We start from the raw sequence: 26,799 nt of genomic DNA, 5'->3' as shown, positions 1-26,799 counted from the left end.
TGGAAATGTTCATAACTCTAACAAATTTGAAAGACAGAAATCAAACTTAAAACGGTGAGAGGTTTTATGAGTGGCACATAAGTTGATGCTGGTCCGATGACTTTATGTGGGAAATCATCCGTACAGCAATATAAAATGGCCACCTCCAGAGAGAAGTCCGTAACAAAATTCCTATCAGGACATTGAGAAAACATCTAACTACCAACAAGACACCCAGCGTTTTATCGGGGATTTTACCCTCCAAAATAGCCCATGATGTTCATACCTCGCCTCCTCCGGTTGCGCCCACTGGTTGCGCCTACGGTGTCAGTGGTTGCGCAGGCTCTTAGCACAGCGCCCTCTATGGTAATGCTTGCCTGAAAGCATGTTCGTATGTACGTATCGTACGCGTGGAGCACTGCACTGCGGTGTGTACATGTACCTCTGTTCAAAGATGGCAGCCTGCATGGCATACCGCAATTTTTTCGCAGCAAAAAGTTTTGATCAGCTTTCTTTCCTGAGGGGAATTTTTTCTAAGTGTCACATTTCTACAAGTATCCCCTTTGCCACACAGCTGCAGTATAGATGTATTTACAACAGAATTTTTTATAGGTAAGAAATGTTATGTGATTCAAATTGGCAGATTGGTGCACTATAGTATAGCACACGTCACACTAGGTCATTTCGGCACCTTGCCAGCTCGGCACCGGCTAAAATTTTGCATCCTGACTCCATTTTTCTCATCATATATCATCTCAATAAAAGTCAATCATTACAGAAATGCTGAAAAGACACGAATTCTGGACTGAGAAACATTTACTGATGTTGTTGGGAAATACTTGGACCATTCTAGATCTCTCTCATCACTACCCATAGACTTTGTACACAACTGCTGAAGTGGAGTCAGGATGCAACATTTTTTACCGGCACCTTGCGAACTCAGCACCTCAAATTTTGTTAAGTTAAATTAGTTATGGATTTTAAATGTTATCTTCACTTGTTTAGTTAAGTGTTTTTCATTAACATTAACAGGAAAGCACATCATCAAAATAATACAGAGGTCCTTACAGTGGTGGTAGCTTCAATGTGCACTCCCAGAAATACATGTACCACCACACTTTACATCTGCACACAAACTCCTGTGTGACCCACCTCATATTTCGAAATGCTTAAGTGGCCTTTCTGTTTCTCCTTATATCTGTGATACTGTTTTCCCCATTCTATTTGCAGAGCTTCAAGTCAAAACACACCACAGAGGACTTTCTCACAGCAGCTGAGTTTCAGACATGCAGCCAGCCTATCCAATTCCTGGTTATGTAAAACTGACCAATCACAAGGCTTCCACACCAGTTGTTCCTATCTTGGCTTGGAGGAATTCTTTGACGATCCTAAAACATACGGAGAGCCTAATGTGAAATCAGGTCAGTTTGTCTGTGTGGAGATCCTGCTGTAACAACCCTTGTTTAGTCATTGTTTTGGTTACCTACATCCACACAATCACACTTGTAATGCTTACATGTTTACTTGTGGATTAGACTTAAGCTTTTATGTAGGCTTTATTTAGATTAAAATAAAAGAAATTAGTTCCTATGATTTCTCCTTTGGGTACGTACATGTCTGTTACACAGGTAGACCATGGAGTGCTGATGAACTGAGGTTAAAAGACAATCTAACGCTCCACAAATTGTGGTAAGATCAATTTTGAAATCTGTCTTTGGCATCAGGAAATGTGAATTTGTCATCTTCATAAGAATGTTTACACCCTGCCTACTGTGCATATTCAGTTTTGAACTGTGCCTTTTTTTGTTCTGAGTTCCAAATCTGACACTGACTCCATATTATGTAACACATGAACACCCACACTTGCATTTGGCATTGAAAGCTCAGACTAGTCTGTGAATGTCACATTTCCTGCCAGATACATGTACTCTGACGAACACCAGTGACTTCCACTCACAGCCATGACGCCACCGATTTGAAACTTCAGCCCAGACTGGAGACTCGGACTCTTAATCAGTGCTTTGGAGCTTGTAGTCAGATTTTAGACCCAAGACTACCTGTACATGTAGTTGGATTTACATGTAATGTTTGTGGTTGGTGCTCGACCTCAGACTTGGCATGAGCTAAGTGCAAAGTCTTAGGCATTGTCTGGGCCTTTGTACCTGGAGTCGGCTGCTCACACTCTAACTCAAATATATTTGACGCTGAATCTCATTCAGCACAGAAGACTCAGACTCAAACTCCACATCTGTACTTTTTGCAATGAAGACGTACATTATGGACATCAAGACATGCTCAGAGTCAGGTGATTCCACTGCCACCTTGTGATTTTGTTTTTATGTGTCGCAATTCTAAGGTTTGTTTTGCTGAAGGAGAAGAACATGCTTTTGACCATGGAGAGAGAGGCAGAGAAACAGAATAAGAGGATGCCTGGCTCCGACCGGCTGTGGAAGGTAGGCTCACAGGGCGTCATCTCCTTGTGGAGTCTTGTACAATATAGGAGCAGCAAGCCTGATGGATGATTGTAGTCATTTAAGGGTCATACTTTCGTTACCAAATATTGTAATTGTTTTGCACATTATTGATCATGAGATCATAAGCCCCAAGTACACATTCATGAGATCCTAGATATGATGGCTTCAGGGTCTGGAAGTGTGTGTGATGTAAGATGGGATGATCCAGGTACATTTGTAGTGAACAGAGAGGGTTAAAATGGGAAATTATTCTTCGGGTGAACTGTTGCGTGGAACAGCAAAGCATTTTTGATGCCAGTAGTGTTTCCACCTGTGCATTTTTTTTTACAGTGGTTCAGGATGCACATTGTTTGCTCTAATTTGTCCATGTTGGGTCAGTAATCGTTTGACCTAATTGACACAGGGGTCAGCCTGTTATCTTCAACAAGCTGACAAGAGCGGGCTGTATGGCACCCTCATGAGGCAACGCTCATTCACTACGCTACTGTAGTATGGTCTGCTTCCATACCAACAATATTCCCACAATTTTGACTGATCTTTCGATCTGGTGGCCACCACATTAATGTAACTAAAATGGGAGATTTTTCCAAAACTGGTTCAAATTTTCGGAACCCATTTGTTGATTTCAGGTACTGCCCTGTACATAGTCTTTGAATGGTGGCCATATATGAATTGTTTTTCTTTGTTGATTTCCCCACTTGCGTGACTGCGTCATAAAAAAATCTATTTTTCTTGTTATTTTTAATGCATATTGATAATAAGTCACAATAAAGTGACTTTTTAAAAAGAATTCAGAGAAGTGCATGCACTGCATCTAAAAATAGAAGGGGCATCTGAGCCATTACATTATACTTTATTTTGGTGTACAACAGTTACATGCACCTGCCATATTACTAATTGATATGCTAGGGCCCTCCCAACACTGACTGGTGGTGCTGTAACTAGGTACATGTAGTTTCCCCTTGATATCTGTGACACAGGTCAGTGTGTCAATGAGGAAGTTGCAGCAGGTGATTCGTGAGAGGAACGAGGCCCTGACGGAGCTGAGGACTGGTCAACCCGAGGAGCATCCAGGCAAGATGGTGTATACACCATTTGGTTACCTGCGCTACATCAAGCCAAAAGAGCATTTCCTGCCCATTTATGCTAACAAAAGGGTAAGTTTCATCCGTCAAACACAGTGACTGATTTTCTGGTTGGCTGGTTGGCACAGCTCTTTTTTTTGGGGGGGGGAGGAATGTAGATGTGGAACTCCACAATTTGTTTTACCAACACTGTTTCTGGGATCAAATTAGTTTGAGTTTCTTTGAGGCCAGCAGGGCTGGTGGAGGAAAAAGGCACTCACCCTCCCAAAATTTGATGGCCCCGGTCATGTACTCGGTATATTGTCATTTTTCTAGTTCCTGATTTGTTCTAGTTCTGGATCACTGCAAATCAAAACGTACCTCTTTTTATTGGTCTCCAGTGCTATATTTTCTGGCTGGTTGTGTTTTGAAAATTAAAGTGTGAGCTTATTACTTTACAAATGTTGTTTTCAGAAATTTTTTTAACTTCATTGCTTTACAAATGTTGTTTTCAGAAAATTTTAGAAAAGGAATTTTGGCCAGATTTCCGACATGCACACTGACATGTTTTTACAGTTTGTTAATAATCATGGGGCGGTGTATGTCACAGTGTGCAATTCCAAGTCATATAAACTCTTGCATCGAATATCTATCAAATCAAAATGACTTTCAGAGCCTCCAGTATTTGAAAATTTGCCCAAGACTATGTTTGCCTAATCTCAGATGGTCTGTGCAAATTCAATGTACATAACTACCCTATTACATGTGTGATCAATTGTATGTGATGTCAGGATGTGCCAGGCAGATAGGTTCAGTCCATGTGTGATTGAAGCCATTGCTTGGGATCAAACTTCTCAAAACCATTCATGCAACTTCTCTCTTTCTGTTTTTAATTACCAGAATTCTGTTACAAGTACTCACACCATACTCGTGTACATACATGTTCAGGAACATGAAGTTAAACGCTCTACACAATGTCACTGTTTGCGTGTGGCATGGCAAAAGTGCCTGGTGATTTTCAAGTGGGCTGAAGCAATGTGAAATTGTATGATGGATAGGAAATCAGGCAATAAAAAGTAATAAGAATGTTGAAGACGTGGTTCTGTACATGTACCTCAACTGAAACATTGTCCTGCTGGGCTGTCATCGTTGGAATATACATATATGATTGGCCGATTAAGTTTTCTATGGCATTTGGCCAGCAGGCCACCATTAAGTTTGACTTCTGTGTTTGTAGTTTTGTTTCTTTGTGTGGAAATTTTGACCCAATCAAATCTTTAATCCAGTCAGGTGACATTGATCTTTTGGTTTGAAACCTTCTTGCTTTCCAGCCCAATTATAAAATCATGTCTGTTCATGGCTTGCTTCTGTGTGCCAACTCTGCATAGCTAATGTGAACCCATGAACAAAAGAGGTCCACATAATTAAAGTTGTGAGAACCTTGTGTGGACTGAGCTAGGTCCACACAAGGTCACCCTCTTTCTGGAAGACAGTTTTAAAGGCATTTTTGTTATTAAGAGTATCTTTAGAAATTGGAAGAGGAACTGTTTAAGAAAACAACAAAAATCCAGCTTCAAAGAAGGTTCACGGTGTAAGAAAATGAGTGCTTTCACCAGGATTTCTTAACTGGACTTAAACAAAGGAATGTGCTCATTGAGAAGGTAACATAAATGTGGGCATGTGTGTGCATGCAGTCATAGTGGTGGGACATTCATGTTTGTCAATACCTTTTTTCTGTCTGATTTGCCCCAAGGGGCAAACCTGCTGTCACGTCAGAAATGCCCACAGGGAGTTTGGTTTTAACTGGTATGGTGTTTTGTATCAATGCCTTGCAGTATCACAGGAAGCGATATCGCTACAGGCCATTTGTCAAGAAGTACCTGACGCTGTGGATGGAGAAGGAGCAAGTAAACAGGAAGAGAGAAAAGCGACGTCGTAACGACCAAATCAAGAAACTGAAACAGAGGTTCCCAGATGCTGACGTGTGGCAGAATTGATTACAGAATATCACGTGACTTGTCAGCCATGAAGCTGAGCCAATCATCCATAGACTGCAGCAAACTGGCTGGTGAAACATTGTCCAGGACTTGAATTTTGTCTGTGCTGTGCCTAGTTGTTGGGGTGCATTGTGAGTCAAGTACAGGGTCAAGCTGTGTCCAAATCATGTGGCTAGGGCTACATGTAGGTCTACAAGTCTATACCACAGCAAATACTGTACATGGACAAGTCCTTATAACAACTGTAGCCATGGAAGCCCAGGTTAGACACGGCTTATCGTTTGCCTTGTGGCTTGAAAAAGTGGTGTGCTGAGTTTGGTCCTTAAAAGTCGAAGTCCAGGTTACCTTTTATATTTAAGCCTAGTTTGCATATGATTGTAAGGAATGCCAGTGACACCCAAGATGTAGGAAGTCTTGGAAGAGACGGTGTGTGATGTCATTCTTCCAAAAAAAAAAACAAATAAACAAAATGACATCAGAAACACAGAGTTTTCGAGTGAAATGCATTTTTTAAAAGTGGTGATAGCCTCCTGAAGTCAAACTGATATTCCAGTTTATTTTAACGGTTAGTTTTGTTGATGATTCGGTTTCATTTTTTAGTACTTTGGAGAAAAGTGGCAAACTGCGTAGCACTATTAAAGAAGGAAAGACATCATTGCATGCCTGTCATGCTAGAGTGCTTGTTTGTATGGGCCTACTCTGTCAACTCATTGCGGTCACTGTGTCACTTGTGAAAGTCCCCAACAAGACGATTCCATATGGTGGCATAGCATCAGGAGCCCTTCAGTGACATTTGTATGGAAACAGGATTTACGTAAAAATTTATTTATTTTTTTTTAGAAATGTTTACAAATAGCGAAGGCTGGGGTGCAGTGCACCTTCACATTAACATGTACTGTACATGTGTACAGTGTGACCAGAACTGTGACCAGATCTTTCAAAATGAGTCATAAACCCTTTTCTTTAGAAGTGTTTTTAGTTTGCATTGGAAGGAGCAAACTGAGCTCTTTGTTTCGGTGTGACACTTGGCGTGCACTTGAACGTGGACACCATGTGAGTGACAAATGTTAAAGGTTCATGTTGACTTATTTTGTGCACAAAATATCAATCTGCTGACATTCGACTCATTTTGTGAGGTTGGGTCAGGTACATTCAAGTACTTATTAACAAGCCTCTCAAAGGCATCAGAAATCAATAGGTTCCAGTCTCATGTTTGAAAAGGACTAATCCTAGAAATTGCAAGACGGAAACACAAATACTGAAATCAACAATGCAAACGCATAAATTTATTATACATATCTGTACACCCTTTCTTGTTTTCCTCAGTGAATAAAACAATCCATTGCAAATTGGCATAAGAGTAATTGTATGGGTACTGTGGGTCCGACTACATGCATGTAGCTGTTCACCATATACATTAATATAAAACTAAGAAATTTGAATGATACAGGGAGCTTTTCCCATGTTGCAGACTTTCAAGTGTTATATAATTTTATTATAAAAAATGCTGTTTGTAAGCAACTGAAGGACCTCAGTTGCATACAGTATGAGAGGAAGTGCTAATGGATTGATTCTAGATTTTTTGTCTTGTTTAAATGTCTCTGCAACATGTCATACTGAATTTGCATGACTGCCTGATGAATCTAGAGTAACGAATACAATGAACTCTATAAAGTGAAATGACACAGAATGAGAACTCTTATGTTTGGGCAGACTGTGAATCAATCACATTGAGTTTTACACCCTATTGTCGCATTTAGTGGTTCGTTGGTAACCTTTGTATGATGGAGATTAAGATCCGCTTTCGGAAGCACCGAATTAAATTGTCCAATGTTTATTTATCTTATTTGAGTAAGCAATACTACACTACTCATCAAGATACTCCTCAGCTTTGCATTACTGATCCTAGCAAAAATACTCAAGTGACATATGGAAGGTGCCGTATTGAAAGAATTAAAGTTTGCCTCAATTCAAGTATGGCAGAATTACATGTACCCTGATCAAGCGGAACAGCGTCTTGTTTCAAAATATACAACCAATTATTTCACTAATATTTTTTCAGGCATAAAATTAATTAATTTGCAAAAATGTAGGAAATCAAAGCAAGAATCTGGCCTTCAGCACCTGTGCATGGACGCACCACATTATGGTTTGTCAACTGAAACCAAGGATTGTAAGTATCAATATGCTGGGTTATCTGTGAAATGACAGGTAGTCTTGAGATGCTGATGTTGATAGCTTCTATGCTGTCTACAGTCTAATGAAGTTGAGTGCATGTGAGGATGGGTGTAAATCTGATGTGCAAAGACGGGCACTTGAAAAAGACTTATCTGGCTATAATTTTCCGCTTGAACTGCCATCTCCCCTTAAGAGCATACATACATATATATAGTTCAGCATCATGAAACCAGGAAAACTGTGTACCTCGTTACTGCAACTTTGAAGTGTTTAATTAAATATTGATCATTTGGTCATTATCAGACATACTACCCAACAGAATACTAAAACCTTGCCACTGTGAGGTATTCTCCTGGTGGGGATAGTAATGATTCCAGTGGCAGACTTTTGAGACCGTTGATGGAGGCAAACAGACTGGCCCCAATCCACCCCATGTGACCAGTCGACTATTGTTTGCATCAGCGCTGAGCTAAATGTTGCCCATGCTCAAACTGGTGCAACCGATAGTGGACTGATCATGTGGGACCCGGGTATTTGCCACCACCAAGCGTCTCAAAAATGTCCCACTGGGAACCTTGGACAACAACAAGATCTTTGAGGTATTAAAATGATCTATAGACCAATGTATACTTGATTTTATCAATTAAGAGCAAGTCCTATATCAAATCAGCCCAACAGTGATCACTACAAGATGGATCATTCCACACTGCTTTTCAGTTTCAAAAAATAGAATTTTAATAACAATCAATGCCCTCTTAAAAATACTACCACCAGAGTGCCATGCCTGGAATTTTGATACAGACAGCATTACGGCACTTTAAGCAGTTGGTCTGCCTGGGGTAATGGCCAGAGTGGTATATAGTTCCAAGTCATGTGGCGGCGGGTGTCACATTGAACTCGCTGTTGAGCAGGGCCAGATTGTGCTCATCGGCAGCTTTGTAGAGGTCGGTTCTGCCCAGGAGGGAGATGGTCATGCGTAGGGTGCTCCAGATGTTCTGTGACATAGCTGATCTCTCCCCTTGAGGACCAATGCCACGCTGCTGCATGTTGAGTGCCATTAGGAAGTGCTCAATGGCCTCTCTAAAAGGTGAAGTGGTACAAAAGTATATGTCAAAGTGGAAGTGAGGACTTTGAAACGTAAGGCCAAGACTAGACGCCCTGCTACTGCTGTGCTGAACTTAATTAAAATGAGTGTGGCAATAGCATGGTAATAGCGCAGCAATTGTGCTAAATGCCAACTTAAATAGAGCAGTGTCGTGTCACTATCATTCAAAACACCGATCGCACGGCATACCCTGTCGAGCTAACAGGCTTGCCCTGCTGAATTCAATTTGCTCAGCTGAAATGCCCCGAACGCCGTGCTATTGCCGTGCTGAACTTAAAAAATTGAATTATTTTAGTTGGCATGATAGTAGCACAGCGTATAGCCTAGGCCTAAGCCTTTGGTTTTCCTCACATTATGGCGCACTTCTATATGAAGTACCTAAAATGACAGCAGTCATGATCCACTTCTAAATGCTATGGTAAAAACATTGCATATTAAGCATCTGCGATGGACATGAGGTTTTGAATTCACGATGTTGCAGTGTCTCTTTAATACATTCAACATAATACCTGACTTTCAAACCTTGCGAAGGTCGTTATATTTATTTTTTTTCCATTCAAACCCTATGCTTAGTTTCCACAGATTTTTTTTATTTTCCTTTTCAGTAGATTCATAGCCCTAAAGGACTGGCTCAGCAGAAGTAGTCTGGCATCTGTCTCAACTGCCACAACTGTAGCTAGTTTTCAAGGCTGGCCACAATCTACCCACATCCTTCAAAATCCTCCTGGTGTAAGTGAAGATTTCCAATGGACTGGGTCGGACAGCAAAATGTTGCTGATTTTGCGGGATGTAAATGTGTAAAGGTTGTGGGTGGATCTTATCTTGTTTATGCTTAGTCTCACATACAGGCACAGATTATGGTTGGAAATCATCCACACTCCTCCACAATGTCATTCACACTGCCTCAACAGTTTATTTCCAATGGATTTTGAAGGATTGAGGCACTGGTCACACTTCTAAGGAACACATTCCAGAAATCATGAAGGAATTTTGAGGACTGGGCTGTATCCAGTATTTTATATGCAGACAGTTGGAGCATTTGTAAGATTGGGGTTGATTCTAACAGAAAGTCCTAGGGAGTAACATTAACTCTGTGGGGTGCATGTAAAATCAGATTGAAATTGGAGAAGTTTGGACTGTTGGCGCTAATTGTGTAGTGTAATGTGTTAGTATAAAAGTAAGTGTAAAAAGTCTGACCTTGAAAACCAATGACACCATTGAAACCTCCATCCACTATAAACTCTTTTGCTAATGTGTAGGCTCAGAGTGGTGTAAGCTACATCTCTACAGTTGAGGAAGTATAGTTTTTCAAGAAAGGAGGTCTCTAAGTACATAAGCAAAGACTTGAAAACAACAATTCTTGATCTATCTCTTTTTTGCATGGGGAAGGGGTAAAAACTACCTAAATTAAATTTTCAGATTTTTGGTTTTTTTTTGAGGGGAAGGGTGCAGTCCAATCCCTGTCTCCAAGACTTACTTGTGAGCTCCCAGGTTGATGCAGCTAATGCCAAGGTTGTAGCGGGATCGGACAAAGCCTGGGTACAGTTGAAGAGCACGGTGGTAGGCATCCACGGCTTCCTCGCTACGGTTGCCATTGGCTAGTGTGGCTCCAAGCTTGTTCCACAACAGGGCATCCTGAGATTGGAAGAGGGACATGGCATATTAACAAAGCACTGAATTCTGTACTGTAAAAATACTCTGGCAAAACCAGCCGGCAAAATTTACCGCTTGTCTTCTAGAAAAAGAACAAAATGTAATCGTTAATGCCCCCTTGTATATTAAGTCATAACAAAAGGTGATTACATATCAATATTCAAGTTCTCAAATCCCCAGGTAAAATGCAGTCAGATCTTGTGATTCCCTTCCATGAATGACCCCTTTACAGTGTGATTCAGACTGCAATTCCCAAAGTTGTCAACCAACCTCTGCAAACTTTAGGGGTGACATTTGCCAAGATATTTCCCAATTTTAGAATTTGAGTTCATCAGAATACTTCTCATTTCATGTTTCAAACAATCTTTTTTAAAATCTGGCAAATCCTGAGTTTTTCACAGCGGCATTTTAACCTAGGGGTGTCTTTAGCCAAACACCTATGCATACCATAGACCTTATGCTGCTCTGGCCCATCAAAATCTCTGGTTATTTTGAGGATATTTCACTTTCCTCCAATCTCATCCCTCAAGCTTGGTTACTATTTGTAAAGAGATTTTGGTTTGAATCCCACCTTACTAAGCCTTTGATCTTTTCAACGGCCTTGCAATAAAGCATGTCAAGTCACAACCACAGACTGGCCAAATTTGTGTTTAAGTTCTCAAATACAAAGTCCATCTTTATTACTCGTATCCCACCCCAAATTGTATCTTTCTCAATTCTTAGAGTCTAGAAGTTTACTTTCAAACCACTTACCTTTGGGCTGACCGACAGAGCAGCTTTGAAACAATCCACAGCCTTGTCATATTCTTGTGACAGGTTGAAAAGAACGCCAAGTCCACACTGCACATCAGCATCCACGTCATTAGGGGAAATGCGAGCTGTCTGTATAAACAGGTCCTTGACGTGGCCATGCAAGGCACTGGTGTGGACAATTGAATTGGCGGTAAAACCCTGTTACTAATAATAGGGCTTGAGCATGAACTACTGAGGGCGCTGTTTGCAAAATACCTCATGAGGACACTATAGTGCATGAACTCTGCATTGTCATAAACAGGATAATGCACACGCATGAATGTAATATGCAAAGTACAATGCCAAATCAGGCACTATATACTCAAAACTTGACTAGAAACAACAAACAGAAATATGGGCTGTCATAATTCAGTCATTCATGTCTAGTTCCCCCCCCAGCCTGTGAGTGACAAGAAAAGGGGTGCTAAATGTACATGTCCCTCGGCCCAGTAACCTCAATGCAAAGGGTAGTGACACTCAAAAATTGAGTTGCTTAAATGATGAGAAGTCAGAGTTGGACGAGTGTGTGATTCTGGCCTGACGTACTCACTGCTCTATACAGCCATCTGGTTTAAGCCATGGAAATTAATTAGTAACCAGATGTTCATAAATCACCTTGACAGAAACGATGACGTCTTTGCATCTATCCTACTCTCAGCCCCTTTGGCCTCGTCCCCAATCAGATGCTTGTACTTTGGGTTGGCCCCCAGCCAGTCCAGCAGTGTTTCCAGGGCCCTGTTCTGCATGCACTCGTTGGTGTAGCTGACTGCTAGACTCATCAAGGCTGTCAGGTTATCTGGCTTCAGCTCAATGCATCTGCAGGGAACCAGATGCAAAGTTTGAATGTGAGTCATCATTCCAACCCCCAATGCCCCCAGGTCCTTCAAAACCTAGCAAAAAGGTTTGGAGGGGTGTAATGATTCCCAGAGGCATTGCTATTCACAACGCTGAAATACCATGATACTGAACTGTGTTTCATGATACACAGAGGCTGTGTGTAGTGGGCTACTGTCACTTGGAAGAATGGAATTCTAGATGCATAATACTTTTTGCATTCCATGAGGATTGCAAATTCATCTTCTAGCAAGCAGAATTAAAAAGAACGCAGGAAAAGAGAGTGACCCTGCAAAGATATCTGACTGTACCAGATACAAACTTTCAATCTACAGCTTTTTATCAGACTTAAAATGTAGCCTTAAATAAGCTTCTTCCTACAAAGAAAATTACATCACATAGCAAGGATAAGCCATGGATTAGCCCAACCATCAAGTCATTGATCGTTAAACGAGTTTCTTATGTAAAGGGGAAAATATGTACATGGTCTTTTAAAAGAACCTTGTTCAAAGACAAGATAGGTAAGGCAAAATAATTTTGTCACTCTGATAGACTGCAGAATCTGAAAGAGCACCTGTAAGGAAAACATGTTTTCTCTGACATTTGCTGTTCAAATAAACATGGAAGCATCCAAATCGAACGCAGTGTCGTTTGTCTTCAGAGCTCAACTATAACAAGCTAAAAAAGGGCTTTTTTGTTCATGCCAAGATGCAAATTCTGAATGTTGATTGCGTCATTCGTAGAAAACAGAGAAAATGAGGGGAACCCTTGCCCTGTGTTTGTAGTAGATAAACTCTTGTGCGTGTAAACAATGGCTACAAACAATGGCTACATGCATTGCTTGGCATGCACAAAGGGTTTATCCACTAGGAACACAGGGCGAGGGTTCCCCTCGTTTTCTCCGGATGACACAATCTACATTCAGCATACTCATCTTGGCATGAACAGAAACAAAACCCTTTTTTTACCTTGTTATAGTTGAGCTCTGAAGACAAATGACACTGCATTTGATTTGGATGCTTCCATATTTATTTGAACAGATAAAATCAGAGCAAACACGCTTTCCTTAGAGGTGCTCTTTAAGTCATCAGAGCCATCCAGCTGCTAGTAGCTAACCACCTCCATGTACAACCAGATCTCACAGTACATGTTCCAAGTGTATGGTGTGGGATGACTTTGCTATTGAAGAAAAAATTAGCATTAATTTTGTACTTGTACAGTTCAAAGTAAGCCTCATATTAATAGGAGTGACTTGCCAGCATTCCTCCCAGCTAATTGACCACTTCAAGACTGTGAATGGGAAACATATCACAAATTATGAACAATTAGTATGACCAAATCAACTGATCACATTCCAAATAAGATCAAAAAGAAATTTTCATGTGAATTGAGTTCTCCAATTACAGCTATTGTTGTCTCTTAATAGAAGGAGTGGTTCAATAGGACTGGAGAGATGCTAATATTACACCAATCCCAAAAGAATTTCCAGCACTGACAAACTGAGACTGATATCACGTACACCACAATTTTCCAAAACTGTCGAAACTTTTATCCCAAGATGGTTGCTTAATGATATTGCTGGAAATCTGGATCACAGCCAGTCTGGTAGTCTTGGTGAATCATCCACTACATATTGTGTAGTTGATTTGCTGAATGTCTTTTACAGAAGTAGTAACCAACCTAAAACAACTGGCACCTTTAGTATTGACCGACTTTTCCAAAGCTTTCCAGTGCGTCCATACTATTGCTGTAACTTAATTGATTTCTATCGGAGTAAGATCTGCAATTGTTCCATGGATCATTAGCTTTCTTTCGTGCAAACAGAGGGTCCATTTTCGCTCTGCTCTTTCAAATAAGAAACAAATTACATGTGGAGTCCCACAAGGGAAACAGCTTGATCCTATTATTTTTTGGGGCCACCACTGATGATGCCTGTGTGTTGACTCTGCTGGACACAGATGGACATGCATTGATGATCTCAGTATGGGTGAGGTCAGTTCAGTCAATGGCGAGTCTTCATTGCAAAACAATCCTGACAATTTGCTTTACCAATCGAAGTATAAAGTCATGCACTTTCACTTTAGGAAACCCCCCCTCAACCCACCTCCTTTATTGATTGGTGATAACACTCTTGATGTTATAGTGGAAACAAAGTTGTTAAGAGTTTGGATCCAGAATGATCTTAAATGGAGTACCCAGGTTCAAGAAAGGACTTTCAAAAGTAGAAGACATCTCCACATCATTAGCCGTCCCAGAAATGATCTCGTAACGACATTAAAAACTTACGTTTCTCCTATATTACATGTAGAATATGTTGCCCTTGTGTGGAAACCTCATCTTACTTCAAACCAATCATTTTGTATTAAAGCATTCCAGAAAATGGCCTAAAAAATAATCATGGACCGTGACTACTAGACTTATGATCAGAAATTGACATGTTTTAATATTAAAACCTTGGCTAACAGACGGGAATATGTCTGTTTACAATTTGCCAAAACATATGCCTCTGATCGTTTTAATTGTTGGTTCCTCCTTGAAGGTAAAGACAACATTTCATCGAATCTAAAACAAAAGTTAACAGATACCCTAAAAATATCATCCCCTACTTTGAGAAGTTACTAAATGAAAGTTAAATCATTGGATGCTGGTTAAAAACTTCATATTATTTGTTTATTTATGTTTCTCTATCAATTGTTCTGGAATGTTATTAATTTTCTCTTTTGGTTTTTATATATATGTATTTTTTATGTTATTTTAATTTAAATGTTTTATATGATGTGTTATTGTGCATGTGGTTTATTTTGATGAATCAGATTTGTACATCAAACTGCAATTCGGCCTTCGGATTACGAGTGTTTGAAATAAAACTAATGGAATAATAAAAAGATAATATTAGACTAACACTACGCTGCTGTGAAATAAAAAACGATGATGAGTTAAGTTTGCTGGAAGAATAAAACAGTTAAAGGTTATTCTGTAAACTCAAAGTTTATGTCCCTATTTCTCTGTGTTTGACAGGTAATACATGCATTACTTTTGGAAATTAAACATATGTTCTAAACTTACAAAACCATATGTCAGATGTGACAGAGACATGAAATGAACCTGGACCTTTAATTTATACAATGAACCTTACTTTAGATAGACTGTGCTACCTTTTGAAACCAAATTATCCAAGGCAATGAACATGGGGTACCTGCAGAAATGTGGCCCACAGCTAAAAGGCTGTTAGTTATCCAAAGAAAGCAAAACTATATCTGGACCAAGAATGGCAAAGTTGATTGATGGAAAACATGAACAGAATAGAATCTTACTTTCTGAGAGCTGCAATTGCGGCATTTTCCTGTTCATTCTCTGCTTGAGTTGTTCCTAAGTATTGCCATGCCTGGGAAAAATCAAATTCAAAATTAAGTTGAGCTTTTCAAACTCAACACATGTAATGTTACAAGTAATAAGCAGAGTTGTAATGAGTCCCTGATTTTTGTGACTCAAGTCAAGTTGAGTCATTGTAACGTATAGACTTGAGTCAAGTTGAGTCATTGTAATTTATAGACTTGAGTCCAGTTGAGTCATTGTAACATATACACTTGAGTCCAGTTGAGTCACTGTAACATATAGACTTGAGTCGAGTCAAGTATTTAGCTTGAATCAAGTCACACAATACAATGAATAAAAACAAGAGAGAAAGTCATATTTTGGCATTTTTATATTTACATTTGGGTTTCTACATGTATTCACACCATATCTTACTCTTGATGACAAGAACCCATGACGTGAACATTACAACCAGCATGCTAAGTCCGAGGAAATATTTTTTGTGCAAAGAAGTTTGCTTTTATTTGTGGAACTCGAGTCTTATCAACTTTCACTTAATGAGCATGGTCCTCTGACGAGGGAATTGAGTTGAGTCAATTTTAATAGCCATCGGGTCTGAAGTCGAGTTGCCAAAAATTGTGATTCAAGTCGGACTCGAGTCAAGTCATTGACTCAAATCATTACAACTCCAATAATATGTAATGCTTAGAGTTGACTGATGTAATGTTGTGAGCAATGTACACCTGGTCCTGCTCAAGAGCTTGTCAAAAAGATTGGAATCTGCATTCTAAATCATTCATAGAAACTTTGGAAAGAAAATGTCCTACAGAGCCAGTTCTACTTCAAACACCACATGAGCTCCACCGTTCAATTCACTGAGAATGAGCACCCCTACCTCCATATGATCTGGGTTCTTCTTCACTTCCGCTTCAAAGAGCAGTATGGCATTAGCTAAGTCTCCGTCTTTCAGCCGATTGAGACCCTCTTCAAAGGGACTAGGATGATCCAAAAGGGGATTCTCATCCTCAAACTTGTACTCCTACACAAAGATAAACACACCAACAAAACACGAGTTTGAGATGAATGATTCCAACCTGGTCTGAGTATCTGAAATGGGTTGTGAATGACAGACATGCTCTTATCACCAACCTTGACCCAATGATGATACAGAATTGTCTACTTTGTTCGTCAATGTTTGGTCTTTAGAATGTGGTTTGTGTGGTCTGTATATATATACAGTGAAGTTGGGCTGTCTGAAACAAAAATTTAATTGGGTAGGCCGGAGTCGCTCTTAATTCTATTTGGTTTGGTTTGGCAAGACCCCAGAACGCCTGTCTAAAATGAGTGTCATACATGGATCATCACTGTCACTCAAGCATGTGCAATGTACAACCAATGAGTCTACCAAAGAAGTCAGACATTACAGTTCACCCCCCCCCAGCTGTATTCTACACTACATCAAGCAGCATGCATCGCGTCTGAATTTCCATAGAAGGAGCTTTAAGTGGTGTGCCTATGAGGCACATAACATCGATGATACTATAGGGATGTTTCACAAGACATGAAGTAAAAACTGAGGATCAAAATCTAGGGGAAGAAAGTAATTTTTGTGATTTTTTAAAACCGTTTTCACCCCCCAAAAGATAGTTATGAATGGAAATAAAAGTGTTAAGGGCTGATTTTAACTTGTATGTTTAAAACTTGCTAGAGATTACACATATTATCTTTCCCAGGTCCTGGGCCAGTTTTAAACACACTGGTTTAAGACTGCCCCATCACAATTTTATTCCATTCTTAATGTCCAAAACACATGTTGATGAAGAACATCCCATATCTAATACTTCTTCCCTACAACTCAGACAAAAGGTAGCTACCATCCCACAGTGTTCTGGTACAATTCAAATGAAGCAGAGTCTTGGAACCTGGCTGCCATACTGTACCGGTTCTTTGACGGGCCTCCCGCTGAACTCTGACAACCAAGGGTGGTCCTCAGAGGGTCCCATGTTCTCCCACTCCTTCTGGAGTCGGTCCCAGAAATCAGCATCTGAGGGCACCGTGTTCTCTGCAGTGTATTCCTTGGCCCAGTTGTCCGAAAGGAGTTGCTGTACAGATTTACAAAACATCCAAGATTCTGAGACTAAAAATTGGTCAAGTGAGACTGGAAGCAAAGGGAAGTTTGATAGAACCTGATTTGAATCTCTTCGGCTAATATTAGGCTGTAGCAATCCGTATATGTATACAAACAAGTGCCGTGGCTAGATGTGTTGTGGTTTATCCATTTTCTGAGTCTCCAAGGTGGTCTGGTGTCAGGTGTAAGTATCAAGACAGTGATGGGAACTTTGAATAAGTAATTGTGCCTGAATGCACAGCTAGGTACAGATACATGTACGGGCACAGTCTGATTCCTTTGACCAAGACATGTACAGTGCACTTGGACATTATCAGTAAAACTTCTGCATATCTGCATTTCCATATCCATGATCAAAATCCCATGTATTCAGTCTCCTACGATTCCATTTCTCTGAATTGATTTCTACTTGATCACTTCAGTGCATGTATCTGACTCAGAAAAGGATCCCGACACAACACTTCTGGTTGTGTAAATATTGATTTTCGCCGACCGAAACAACAATTGAGTTTTGACAAAAAAGGGAGAAAGATGTATAACATTCTTCTTGCCAGTAGCATTGCATACCAGGCAGATCAGACCATTTTAAGCTCCTTTTTGAAAGAAAAACGGGAATAACTGAAAAAACTGATGCACAGTGTAAAATGAATGTAATGATTTCGATTTGCAATGAGCAATGACCAATGGTAAGCAATCTCCATTTGGAAAAGCATTTCTACATGTATTCGCATTGCAGAGTAATGTGAATTACAAGCGAAGTGGAATTTTTTGAGTGCCATCTGGTGGTCTAGATTCAAAATATTAGAGATCAGTATCAAATGTCACAAAACAAAACACACATATGACAGCAACGAAGCTAGAAAGGCATGGAAGCAATGCAAGCTGACAAAACAGGAATATAAACTGATAAGCATGCATAAGGACGACAATCATGGCTACAGCTGTGAACAATGTTTCCTCTTCCCACTTGACAGCACACATCTTGGAACGGTACTTGTTATCAAGACAGCCTTTCACAATCAAAATGCTAATACCTTCTCATTCACGAAATCAGACGTCCACTGTTCGGCCAGTGGGTCGTATGGAGCGCCCTCTTTAGTCTTGACCTCATTCCCTTCAATCTTCACCTCCCCATCCCCCAGCTTCTTGACAAATTTGACAAACTGCGGGATGCAAAGAGTTGTGCAAAGAATCAACACGAGACCAGTGCTTACTGTGTCACTAGTCAGGCAACAGCCACAAAGGCAGCTTAACCTTGACCCCTTTCTCCTGTGACACTGTCGTATTTTGGCTAGCAATACCTACTCTATACAGCGGCAGGCCAGAGTTCTCAAACTTAAGCCTGTTTGGTGTATAAAACAAGGCCCCACACATCAACTCATTCCAGGTATTGAACTGACAGTTTGCACATATACTTCTGTGGTTGTCTATCCAAAATAACGTAGCCCTTTGAAAGCAAATACAGGTGGCCAGAGAATACACATTGATAGTTTTTCTTTTCATTTGTTCTATGCACTTGGACAACACTGAATAACGTCAACACTAAGTTTCCAACTACAAAAACCTGATTTGATCCATACATAAATGTATTCTGATGAAAAAGTCTCAAAATTTGAGTCAGTCACACTTCGGAGAGTCTGTCTCCATGGTTGATGAGATCAACTACCCAGAAACAAATCTTTCTCAGTACAGGACTCAAGACCAGAGATCGTATAGCACCACATAAGCAGTACCAGATGGAGAACTTTGCAGTGAATATACGTAAAACGTCGTACCTACCTGGGCGACTTTTGAGCAAGCAACATGCCTGCGCTGTGCATATCAATGCCCAGGTGCAGTGCCAGGCACGCACACCTGGTACGTGTGTGCATTAACGTCCACGGCGTATGTGTATTGCTTGCTTGAATGGCGCCCAGGTTGATTACATCTTTTTGACAGAGTTCCCCATCTTGCGCTGCGACGTGGCACTATAAAATTTTTGGCAAGAGTGCTTCAAGAAGCCCCCAGGTTATTTGGTATGAAAGAATTGAGAATACTGGAATACGTCTAATGAGTGTTAAGAATGCTTCCCAGGCCACTGCATGGAGTGAGTGTGATTCAGGAAGGTTCCAAGCAAAGCATTACAGTCTTAGGTTTGGTTGATAACTGTTGATAACTGTTTGGTATAAAACATGATCAGATTAGTAATGAAAGGGAAGCTTTGAGCATGATGTGTGAATTGCTGGCAAGAAAAATGGCTATGGATAGAGTTTTAGCCAGAATATGAAAAAAGGGTGTCTACACTTGCCTTGAAGTGCAAATCAGGGTGCCCAATTTGCGACAGTTTTCTGCTTTTAATTATATGCATTTGTGTAACAAAACAAAGTGTCCAAAATGCCCAAATGCCGTTCTCGCTGTAACACTAGTTGTGAACAATGTAAGCAGCTATGAGATTTATACACATATGCATTAGAACAATGGCTCTGATGGGAATGAATCCAGTCTTTCCACCCTCTGTATTTGTAACAGCCCATCAGGATGAGCTAACACTTCTAACCTCTGTGTTGGCAAACTTGGGATCGTCCAGTGTTCCCATGAGCTGACTGGCTGTCCTAGCAATGTCCGAGTCTGCCTCTTGCTGGTACTCTGTGGCCCTGTATGACAGCAACAGACACAATTACAACTAGAGGTTATTACAAAAGTTCTACATTGGTAAGTAAAGAAATTTTTCAAGAGCAAAACCCATTATATAAATTAAAGAAATTTTGCTGGACTCTGGAATAACATCAGTGAAATTCAATATTTCAAGGACAAAAAAACCCCCAAAATTCAAGGACCGTTTTATCACAAACTCTCACACCCAGGGATCTTTTAAATACATCGTCAGGATTAACGTCGGATCCCATCCACCAATACTTTACAAAGAAGGAGCTGGATCTGAGACAAAACTGAAAGTATTGTTTGAATTTTTCCACACATCAGAGAACGTTGGAAGATTAAGGAAGAGTACCAGCAAATGTGAGTTTGACAAAGTTATGAATATGAACAATTTAGTAGGTGGAAATGAAGAAAGTCTTCAGTCATTTTTACTCCCACTGAGCACAATTAATCAATAACGGCCATGACTCATATGGACCTCAAGTGACTTTGGACACATTTTGTTGGGTTAGGCCAGGATGCATTTCAGAAAGCTCATAATTTCTTACCATTTTTCATCTTCTGGTTTTGTAAATTCCTCAGTCCTGAAATAGAACAAAACCAATGATCTAATCAAGTATGGTTCAAAACAGCAGTCTTCTTCCTGGGACGAATGCACCTGAAACATATGTTGAGTATTTTTATTTGTTTGATTGTTTCTGAGCTTTCAAATGGGACATCCCACACCTACCAGAGTTGATGTTCAGATTGCTCCAAGTACTCCTGTGCCCACTTTGTGTCTGATGACGAAGGTATGACATCTGTGCCAACTGCAAGTTCAAGACAGAAAAATTTTCATTAATTGTTACATAGTTGGCTTCAAGGCCACATACCTTCATAAATGATTGGCAGCATTTTGTGAAGGTATGGAATTTCAGTGAATCCCAAGAACAAATGTAATTCATGACATCAAAATTTCATGTACAAATCTTTTTTCTCTTCAGCTCGCACACCGTTCTGATTTCAACAGACCACTACACCATCAGCATGATTTTTGGCACTGTAGAACAAAATGAAACATTAGATGTGCGTATACAAATGCCTGATAACGTGGTCTGAGCTGAATTTCGCTTGGCAAGTCTTTTCCTACCCGCACCATCCTGGCTGGCTATAAAGTCTCGGGTCCAGTCAGCCTCCCTGTCATCCACGATCTCCTCGGCTCGACGTTGTTCAGAGACCAGGAACTCATCCGCCCACTCAGAATGAGATGCTAGGTCTGCAACCCCAGGAGCTGTGGGGCAAAGAGAGGAAAAAGAATCATGTGACAAGTTTTCTGTGTCTAACCATTTACAGGGGAGTGACATTATGTCTTTTTTTCCCCATTACATGCATGCATAACGATTTGGATTGATTTTGTCCGCCGTTATTTGTTTGTCTATCTTTCATTGTTTTATGTCTCTGAGTGTGTCCAAGTCCCATTGGTGTGGCTGTTTTGTTCCTAAATTTTGATCTTTGTGTGTCTATCAACTTGCTGTCTTTCTTGTTTACATGTTTGTTGTTTGAATTTACATTTCTAACTTGTACCTGTACTTGAATTGCAATGGCTTCAATTTAGATTTATTGTTTTTATTCTTGGCTGGTTGAATTTGTGCATGTCTCTTAGAGTTTCTTATTGGTTTAGTTTGTTTTAAATTGCTAACTGTTAATTTATATAGAACTTTGTCACAATTTTGTTTTAATGATATTAAGTGAAGTGCCTAGAACATCAAATTAGGAGGATTTGGTGATGTATACAAAAACTAATTATTATTACTATTACACTTATATTTTGTCATCGCTATATTTACTATGCTGTAACAGAAATCAATTTGTACATATAGGATATGAGAGTACAAATGGAGGTCCCACCTTGTATGGGTGGGTGTCGTATGTGTGACTCTTCAATCGCTCGCATTTCTTGTAGCAAGGCATCCATGTGGAATGTCTGGGGAGGTCCCATGTGCCGTTGCTGGTCCACCATGAACTCATTGACAAGCTGCAGTAGGAGCAAACGAAACAGTGATCAGATCGGTAAAACACCAACATCCTTACCTTCCTTTTCTAGTCTTGTTACAGTCACATTGGGGTCTGCCATAGGATTTAACTTGTTCTTATTGACTAGTTGATTTCTTTCTTAGGACAAGCAGCAAATCTTTTCAAACATTCAAAACTTTACTCTCCTTGCCTAGTTTCCCCTCATCCAAAGCTGGAATACAAAAACTATCTAAAGACAACTCATGATTATTAAGAAGTGACGGACAATTCTTTAAAATTATTTTTTGGGAAAGAGTTCCGTATCTGGACATCACTTTACACCCTGTGCACAAATCCTACAAGACTTGTCCGAGTGTTTTCTCAGTAAATTTTCAATATTTTCCCTGCTAAATTTGATTTTTTGGGACATGTTGTCACTTTCTGATGGCTTATAAACCGCTTCAAGGGAAAAATAGTGATGTCTGTATGTGGAACTCTATGTATTTTGGGTTCTAATGATCCTTTTTTTCACTAAACGATCCCAGGATCACAGTGTGGTATGCACATGTCTACATATGCATCAAGATACAATGTACATGCAGTTATGGCAGCTATTTAACATCAAACCTTTGAAATTCATTATTGAATTATCCAAATACTAAAAACACATGCCCAAATATAGCTGGATCAGGAGTCTCAAGGTGTGATTTTGTTTTAGTTTGCATTAGAAAGACCCAAAGGAGCTCTTTGTTTTCATGCATGACTTAATTGGCAGCCTGACGAATTGGCCATGTAGTCTGTAGTGAGTTTGGGGTTCTCCAAAGTGGTTCTAGTGACTTGCTACTCATTTTGTTATGTTGGGTTACAAATACTTAACAGCTTACATCATTTTCCGGTGTATCAAGGAAGCCCCGTGCTGCTGCGGCTGGGTCAAAGGGCCGGCTGGCTGCCCCCCTCAACCCCTCCTGCCGAAGTGATTTATCCTGGGAATAATGCTGCGTCAGCCTCATCAATGGATTAGCTGTCCCGCATTCCCCATCCACCAACTCACGCATAGCCATCTTGCCTGAGGCCTCCACAAGTTTCCTTGCTTTGCTACACAGATCAGTCAATCCTGAGTCTAAGGATGCAGCTTTACAGCCATGCTAATCCTAAAACAAAACACAAAAAACAAAACCAAAAAATCCCAACTTGTGCAGCTCAATGGTATACATGTACATGTACCTATGAGTCACCATAATTTGTGCACTTACATGTAATACTTTGACCAAAATTTGTTCCTAAATAAACTAAATTTCTATTGGCTTCATTCTTAGAAGTTGAAAGTTTAATAAAATCCTAACATATATGTAGAATAATATTGTAAAGAACATCGGATGTCACCGAAGAAGCAGCACCAATGCTGTCCGCTAACGAGTGGGATCGGCTGTGGTAAATCTTACGTCATCAAAATTTGCACACGCACATTTACATAGCAAACGTCATTTTGGAGGGGTATTGGTATTGCCCTACTTCTGAAAATCTGCATGTTGATGTCTCTTGAATGAGGGATTATTTGTGCATTAATTGCTTTGGTGTTGTGATGCAGTTTGAGGAAAAAACAAGTTTATTTGCCACAGCCCAATTTCCATCAGTCTCTTTTTTTGTTGTCCTAGTTTTTCATTTTTTTCAATTTCATTTCAAGTTACAGAGAGCCATGTATTTTTATTATTTCAATAAGTCATACTAGCATTAATATGAGTTATTGATCAGGATAATATAACAGAACTTAGAAGAAAGTTGCAAAATACAATGCCATCGAATCTGCACCCATCGTAGGCAACAGAAATCTCAAAATATAAGGTGCGCAGCGCAATTACAGGCTCCATATTTTTGATAACGCCCTCAGTACTTGGTGAAAGTTGACCAAAGTTGTCATCAGTGCCTGTGTTGGACCTCCAACACCGATGGTGAGTGAAAAGCGAGCACTTATCAGTTTTCTAGACAATTTCAACTGACTAAATTTTGTAGTAAGTAAAACTCTATGCTCTGGAGACGCTTTCCCGAATTCTCACTGGAAATGATTTTAATTTGCACTTACGTAAAGCAGGCTAGTTGCAAAAAGAAAAATGCTGAAGTCACGCTCAATCACCAACAGTAAAAGACAAATACCAAAGTGATGATCGATCATCAACAGTAAAAGAAAAATGCCAAAGTGACGATCGATCATCAACAGTAAAAGAAAAACGCCGAAGTGACAATCGATCATCAACAGAAAAAGAAAAACACTGAAGTGACAATCGATCATTCACACTTAATTACCGCTGGTGCATAATTTCACCCAGGAATTTCACAGCGAGAAAGTTGGATGCATGCATATTTGCATGCCCGAATTTAGGGTAGGAGGCCTAGGCCTACTCCACTAAACATGGATTTAGAAGCAATGCGATCTCCATAAGCCTTATACTGTACTATAGTTACACTAGGGCCTATACTGCATGGGTGATTTTGCATAATGGTAGAAAGGCATTGTGGGAAGGAAATGGGATGGGCAATGTTTGCTCTTTTTCCTTCCCATAATGCATTTCTACGATTGTGCAAAATCACTCATGCGGTAGGCCTAAGGGACCGGGTGCTTTCATGAGGGCAGAAGGGCTAAAAACTACGGTGTCAAATGGTCCTAAGTGCCCGAGAAAGTTGAGAGTTGCCACTTGAAAAATGGCTGCAATCAGACTTCGGAAAAATCACTTTTTGGGGGGTGATTTTGTTTTGTGGGAATAATTAAAAATGTAATTGGTTAACCCACAAAAAATTGCAAAGAAATTGAAAGATAAGTGACCAGACAAGAAATTCATTTGTGTTTCAGAAATCTCAGGGATGTTGGCGTGCATGCTATTGGGCCCTAAACAGTGCTGATTTTACACTGTTTTCAATGGGGCTTGAATTAGTGGACTGAACCCTATATTTCAAAATGGCGGCATCCAGGCAGTAGTGGCGGCTGGGTTTAAAATTCATCCCTCTTGTTTACGTTGGTCCTGGCAGTGGTGGAGAGACCACAAGAAGCCATGAATAACAGTTTTATGGATTATGAGACATCAGGAATACTGGATTGTCGGACACAATAAATATCCAGGTAATTGCAAGAGAATTATATATGTCACTTTGTAATTGTTTGTTTGTCGAATTCAAGAAATTCTTTGATTAGGATGGACTGAATGAAACCTAGAAAAGCTGGATTCCAACCCTAACAGAGCGTAACCCTAGCGGATGCCAACCCTAATGAAGGCTAACCCTAACAGAGGCCAACCCTAACTGTGGGGGGTCTGGTTCAATTTTAGACGGTCAAGTACAGCCTGGGCACCGACTGACCAAGCCGTGGATATGCACAGGTGACTTAAATTTATCGAGACACTCTCCTTGGTGATTTGTTCCACTCTTGTGTTTGAAGTGCCCTATTTTGGGCTCACGTTTTCAACTCTTGGGCTGGAGCCTGTCAACCGGAGTAATATCTACGGTGAGCTTTCATGTCAAAGCAGGCCAAAGTTTTATGTCTTTCGTGCACTTGGTCTCTACAGTTGGCAGTGTCTAGCCTGGGTAACCCTCCCCATTATCAGTAGGAACAGGTAGTTGAAGCTGCTCACGTGAAAAGTGCAATTTTCAGCTGCTTACTGCACATTGTATTTGCACTAGTTAGTGTACACATAGGCAGTCTGCAGTAGTTTGTGCACATTTGCTATAGGCTGACCTTGAGCATTTTCTCTCCATATACAGCCATTAGACAATTTTTTTTCTCATTTTTTCTCTGGAATTGAGGTTTTTGATGCATTCTCAACCATTCAGTGTTGTTTGGTGCAAAAAACTGAAAACTGGTTGTATATAAAGGGCGCAGACCACTAATTCAAGTGAGAATTTTTGACCAGCTCATGAGCATTAAAAGTGCCCCCCACAGTATCTTTTGAAAAAGGAGATTGTTTGGCCCCAAAAATGGTGGGATTGTGTAAATTGTTGCCAGGATCAACTCCCTGGGTCTTTGAGCTTTCATATTAGGGCAGAAGCACTAAAAACTACGGTTGAAAAATGGTTTTAAGTGCCCGAGAAAGTTGAGGGTTGCCACTTGAAAAATGGCTGCAATCTGACTTCGGAAAAATCACTTTTTGGGGGGTAATTTTGTTTTGTGGGAATAATTAAAAATGTAATTGATTAACCCACAAAAAATTTAAAAGAAATTGAAAGATAAGTGACCAGACAAGAATTTCATTTGTATTTCAGAAATCTCAGGGATGTTGGTGTGCATGCTATTGGGCCCTGAACGGCGCTGATTTTACAGTGTTTTCAATGGGGATTGAATTAGTGGACTGGCCCCCGGACCCCAAGGCTACCTCCAATTCCATGTCTCCATCATCATCACATGGGTTGTTTGCACGGGAAATGAATATCGAACGCGTCGAAAAGTGCAGCATTGTTTGGGACCATGACCGGGGTTTTAAGTTATGTTTAGACATAATATGGGTACCTACCAGGTAGAATTCAGTCTGACTTCAACGGCACACGGCTTGTGTGCGATTCGCACTTTACTGAGAAGTGTGAGTACTCTATCTCGGGGCCAACAACGACACTGACACTGTACCATATACTAGGCAACATAGCAAGTAGTGCTGATATGATACGCCCC

At 40.2% G+C, this 26,799-nt stretch overlaps 2 protein-coding genes across 4 annotated transcripts; one reads left to right on the top strand and one right to left on the bottom strand.

The window, feature by feature from the left end:
* The first annotated feature begins 398 nt into the window (after positions 1–398).
* Positions 399–6,867, top strand: mrpl47 (mitochondrial ribosomal protein L47). Its single transcript, XM_022254505.2, has 6 exons — positions 399–591; positions 1,210–1,400; positions 1,608–1,668; positions 2,336–2,432; positions 3,434–3,610; positions 5,353–6,867. The coding sequence occupies exons 1-6, from the start codon at positions 416–418 to the stop codon at positions 5,512–5,514; spliced, it is 864 nt and encodes a 287-aa protein (XP_022110197.2). The 5' UTR covers positions 399–415; the 3' UTR covers positions 5,515–6,867.
* pex5 (peroxisomal biogenesis factor 5) lies at positions 6,771–26,799 on the bottom strand. 3 transcript variants are annotated; one of them, XM_087147302.1, is made up of 15 exons: positions 26,645–26,799; positions 23,033–23,299; positions 22,044–22,170; positions 21,292–21,426; positions 20,887–20,965; positions 20,705–20,740; positions 20,056–20,152; positions 18,554–18,682; positions 17,332–17,493; positions 16,287–16,430; positions 15,391–15,461; positions 11,858–12,058; positions 11,204–11,369; positions 10,275–10,432; positions 6,771–8,772 (listed from the first exon to the last, which is right to left on the bottom strand). In XM_087147302.1, the coding sequence occupies exons 2-15, from the start codon at positions 23,207–23,209 to the stop codon at positions 8,562–8,564; spliced, it is 1,893 nt and encodes a 630-aa protein (XP_087003428.1). In that variant the 5' UTR covers positions 23,210–23,299; positions 26,645–26,799; the 3' UTR covers positions 6,771–8,561. The 3 variants fall into 3 exon arrangements, with proteins under 3 accessions (XP_087003428.1, XP_022110195.2, XP_022110196.2); XM_022254503.2 differs by having other exon boundaries at positions 21,286–21,426; positions 26,645–26,798; XM_022254504.2 differs by lacking the exon at positions 18,554–18,682 and having other exon boundaries at positions 21,286–21,426; positions 26,645–26,798.

Source organism: Acanthaster planci, linkage group LG16 (genome assembly GCF_054643075.1).
Source record: "Acanthaster planci isolate LZ-2023a linkage group LG16, COTS_SCS, whole genome shotgun sequence".
NCBI lineage: Eukaryota > Metazoa > Echinodermata > Asteroidea > Valvatida > Acanthasteridae > Acanthaster > Acanthaster planci.
Note: the sequence above shows the minus strand (reverse complement) of the source record. Positions and strands in the feature narration are given on the sequence as shown.

Excerpts from the sequence above, each read along its gene's own strand:
- mrpl47 (XM_022254505.2), top strand. The coding sequence starts at position 416 with ATGTACCTCTGTTCAAAGATGGCAGCCTGCATGGCATACCGCAATTTT. Across the intron at positions 1,401-1,607 it reads AGAGCCTAATGTGAAATCAG|GTAGACCATGGAGTGCTGAT; the intron begins GTCAGTTTGTCT and ends TCTGTTACACAG. Across the intron at positions 2,433-3,433 it reads GCTCCGACCGGCTGTGGAAG|GTCAGTGTGTCAATGAGGAA; the intron begins GTAGGCTCACAG and ends TCTGTGACACAG.
- pex5 (XM_022254503.2), bottom strand. The coding sequence starts at position 23,209 with ATGGCTATGCGTGAGTTGGTGGATGGGGAATGCGGGACAGCTAATCCA. Across the intron at positions 11,370-11,857 it reads ACGTCATCGTTTCTGTCAAG|TGCCTTGCATGGCCACGTCA; the intron begins GTGATTTATGAA and ends TGTCCACACCAG. Across the intron at positions 10,433-11,203 it reads CTCTGTCGGTCAGCCCAAAG|GATGCCCTGTTGTGGAACAA; the intron begins GTAAGTGGTTTG and ends TTCCAATCTCAG.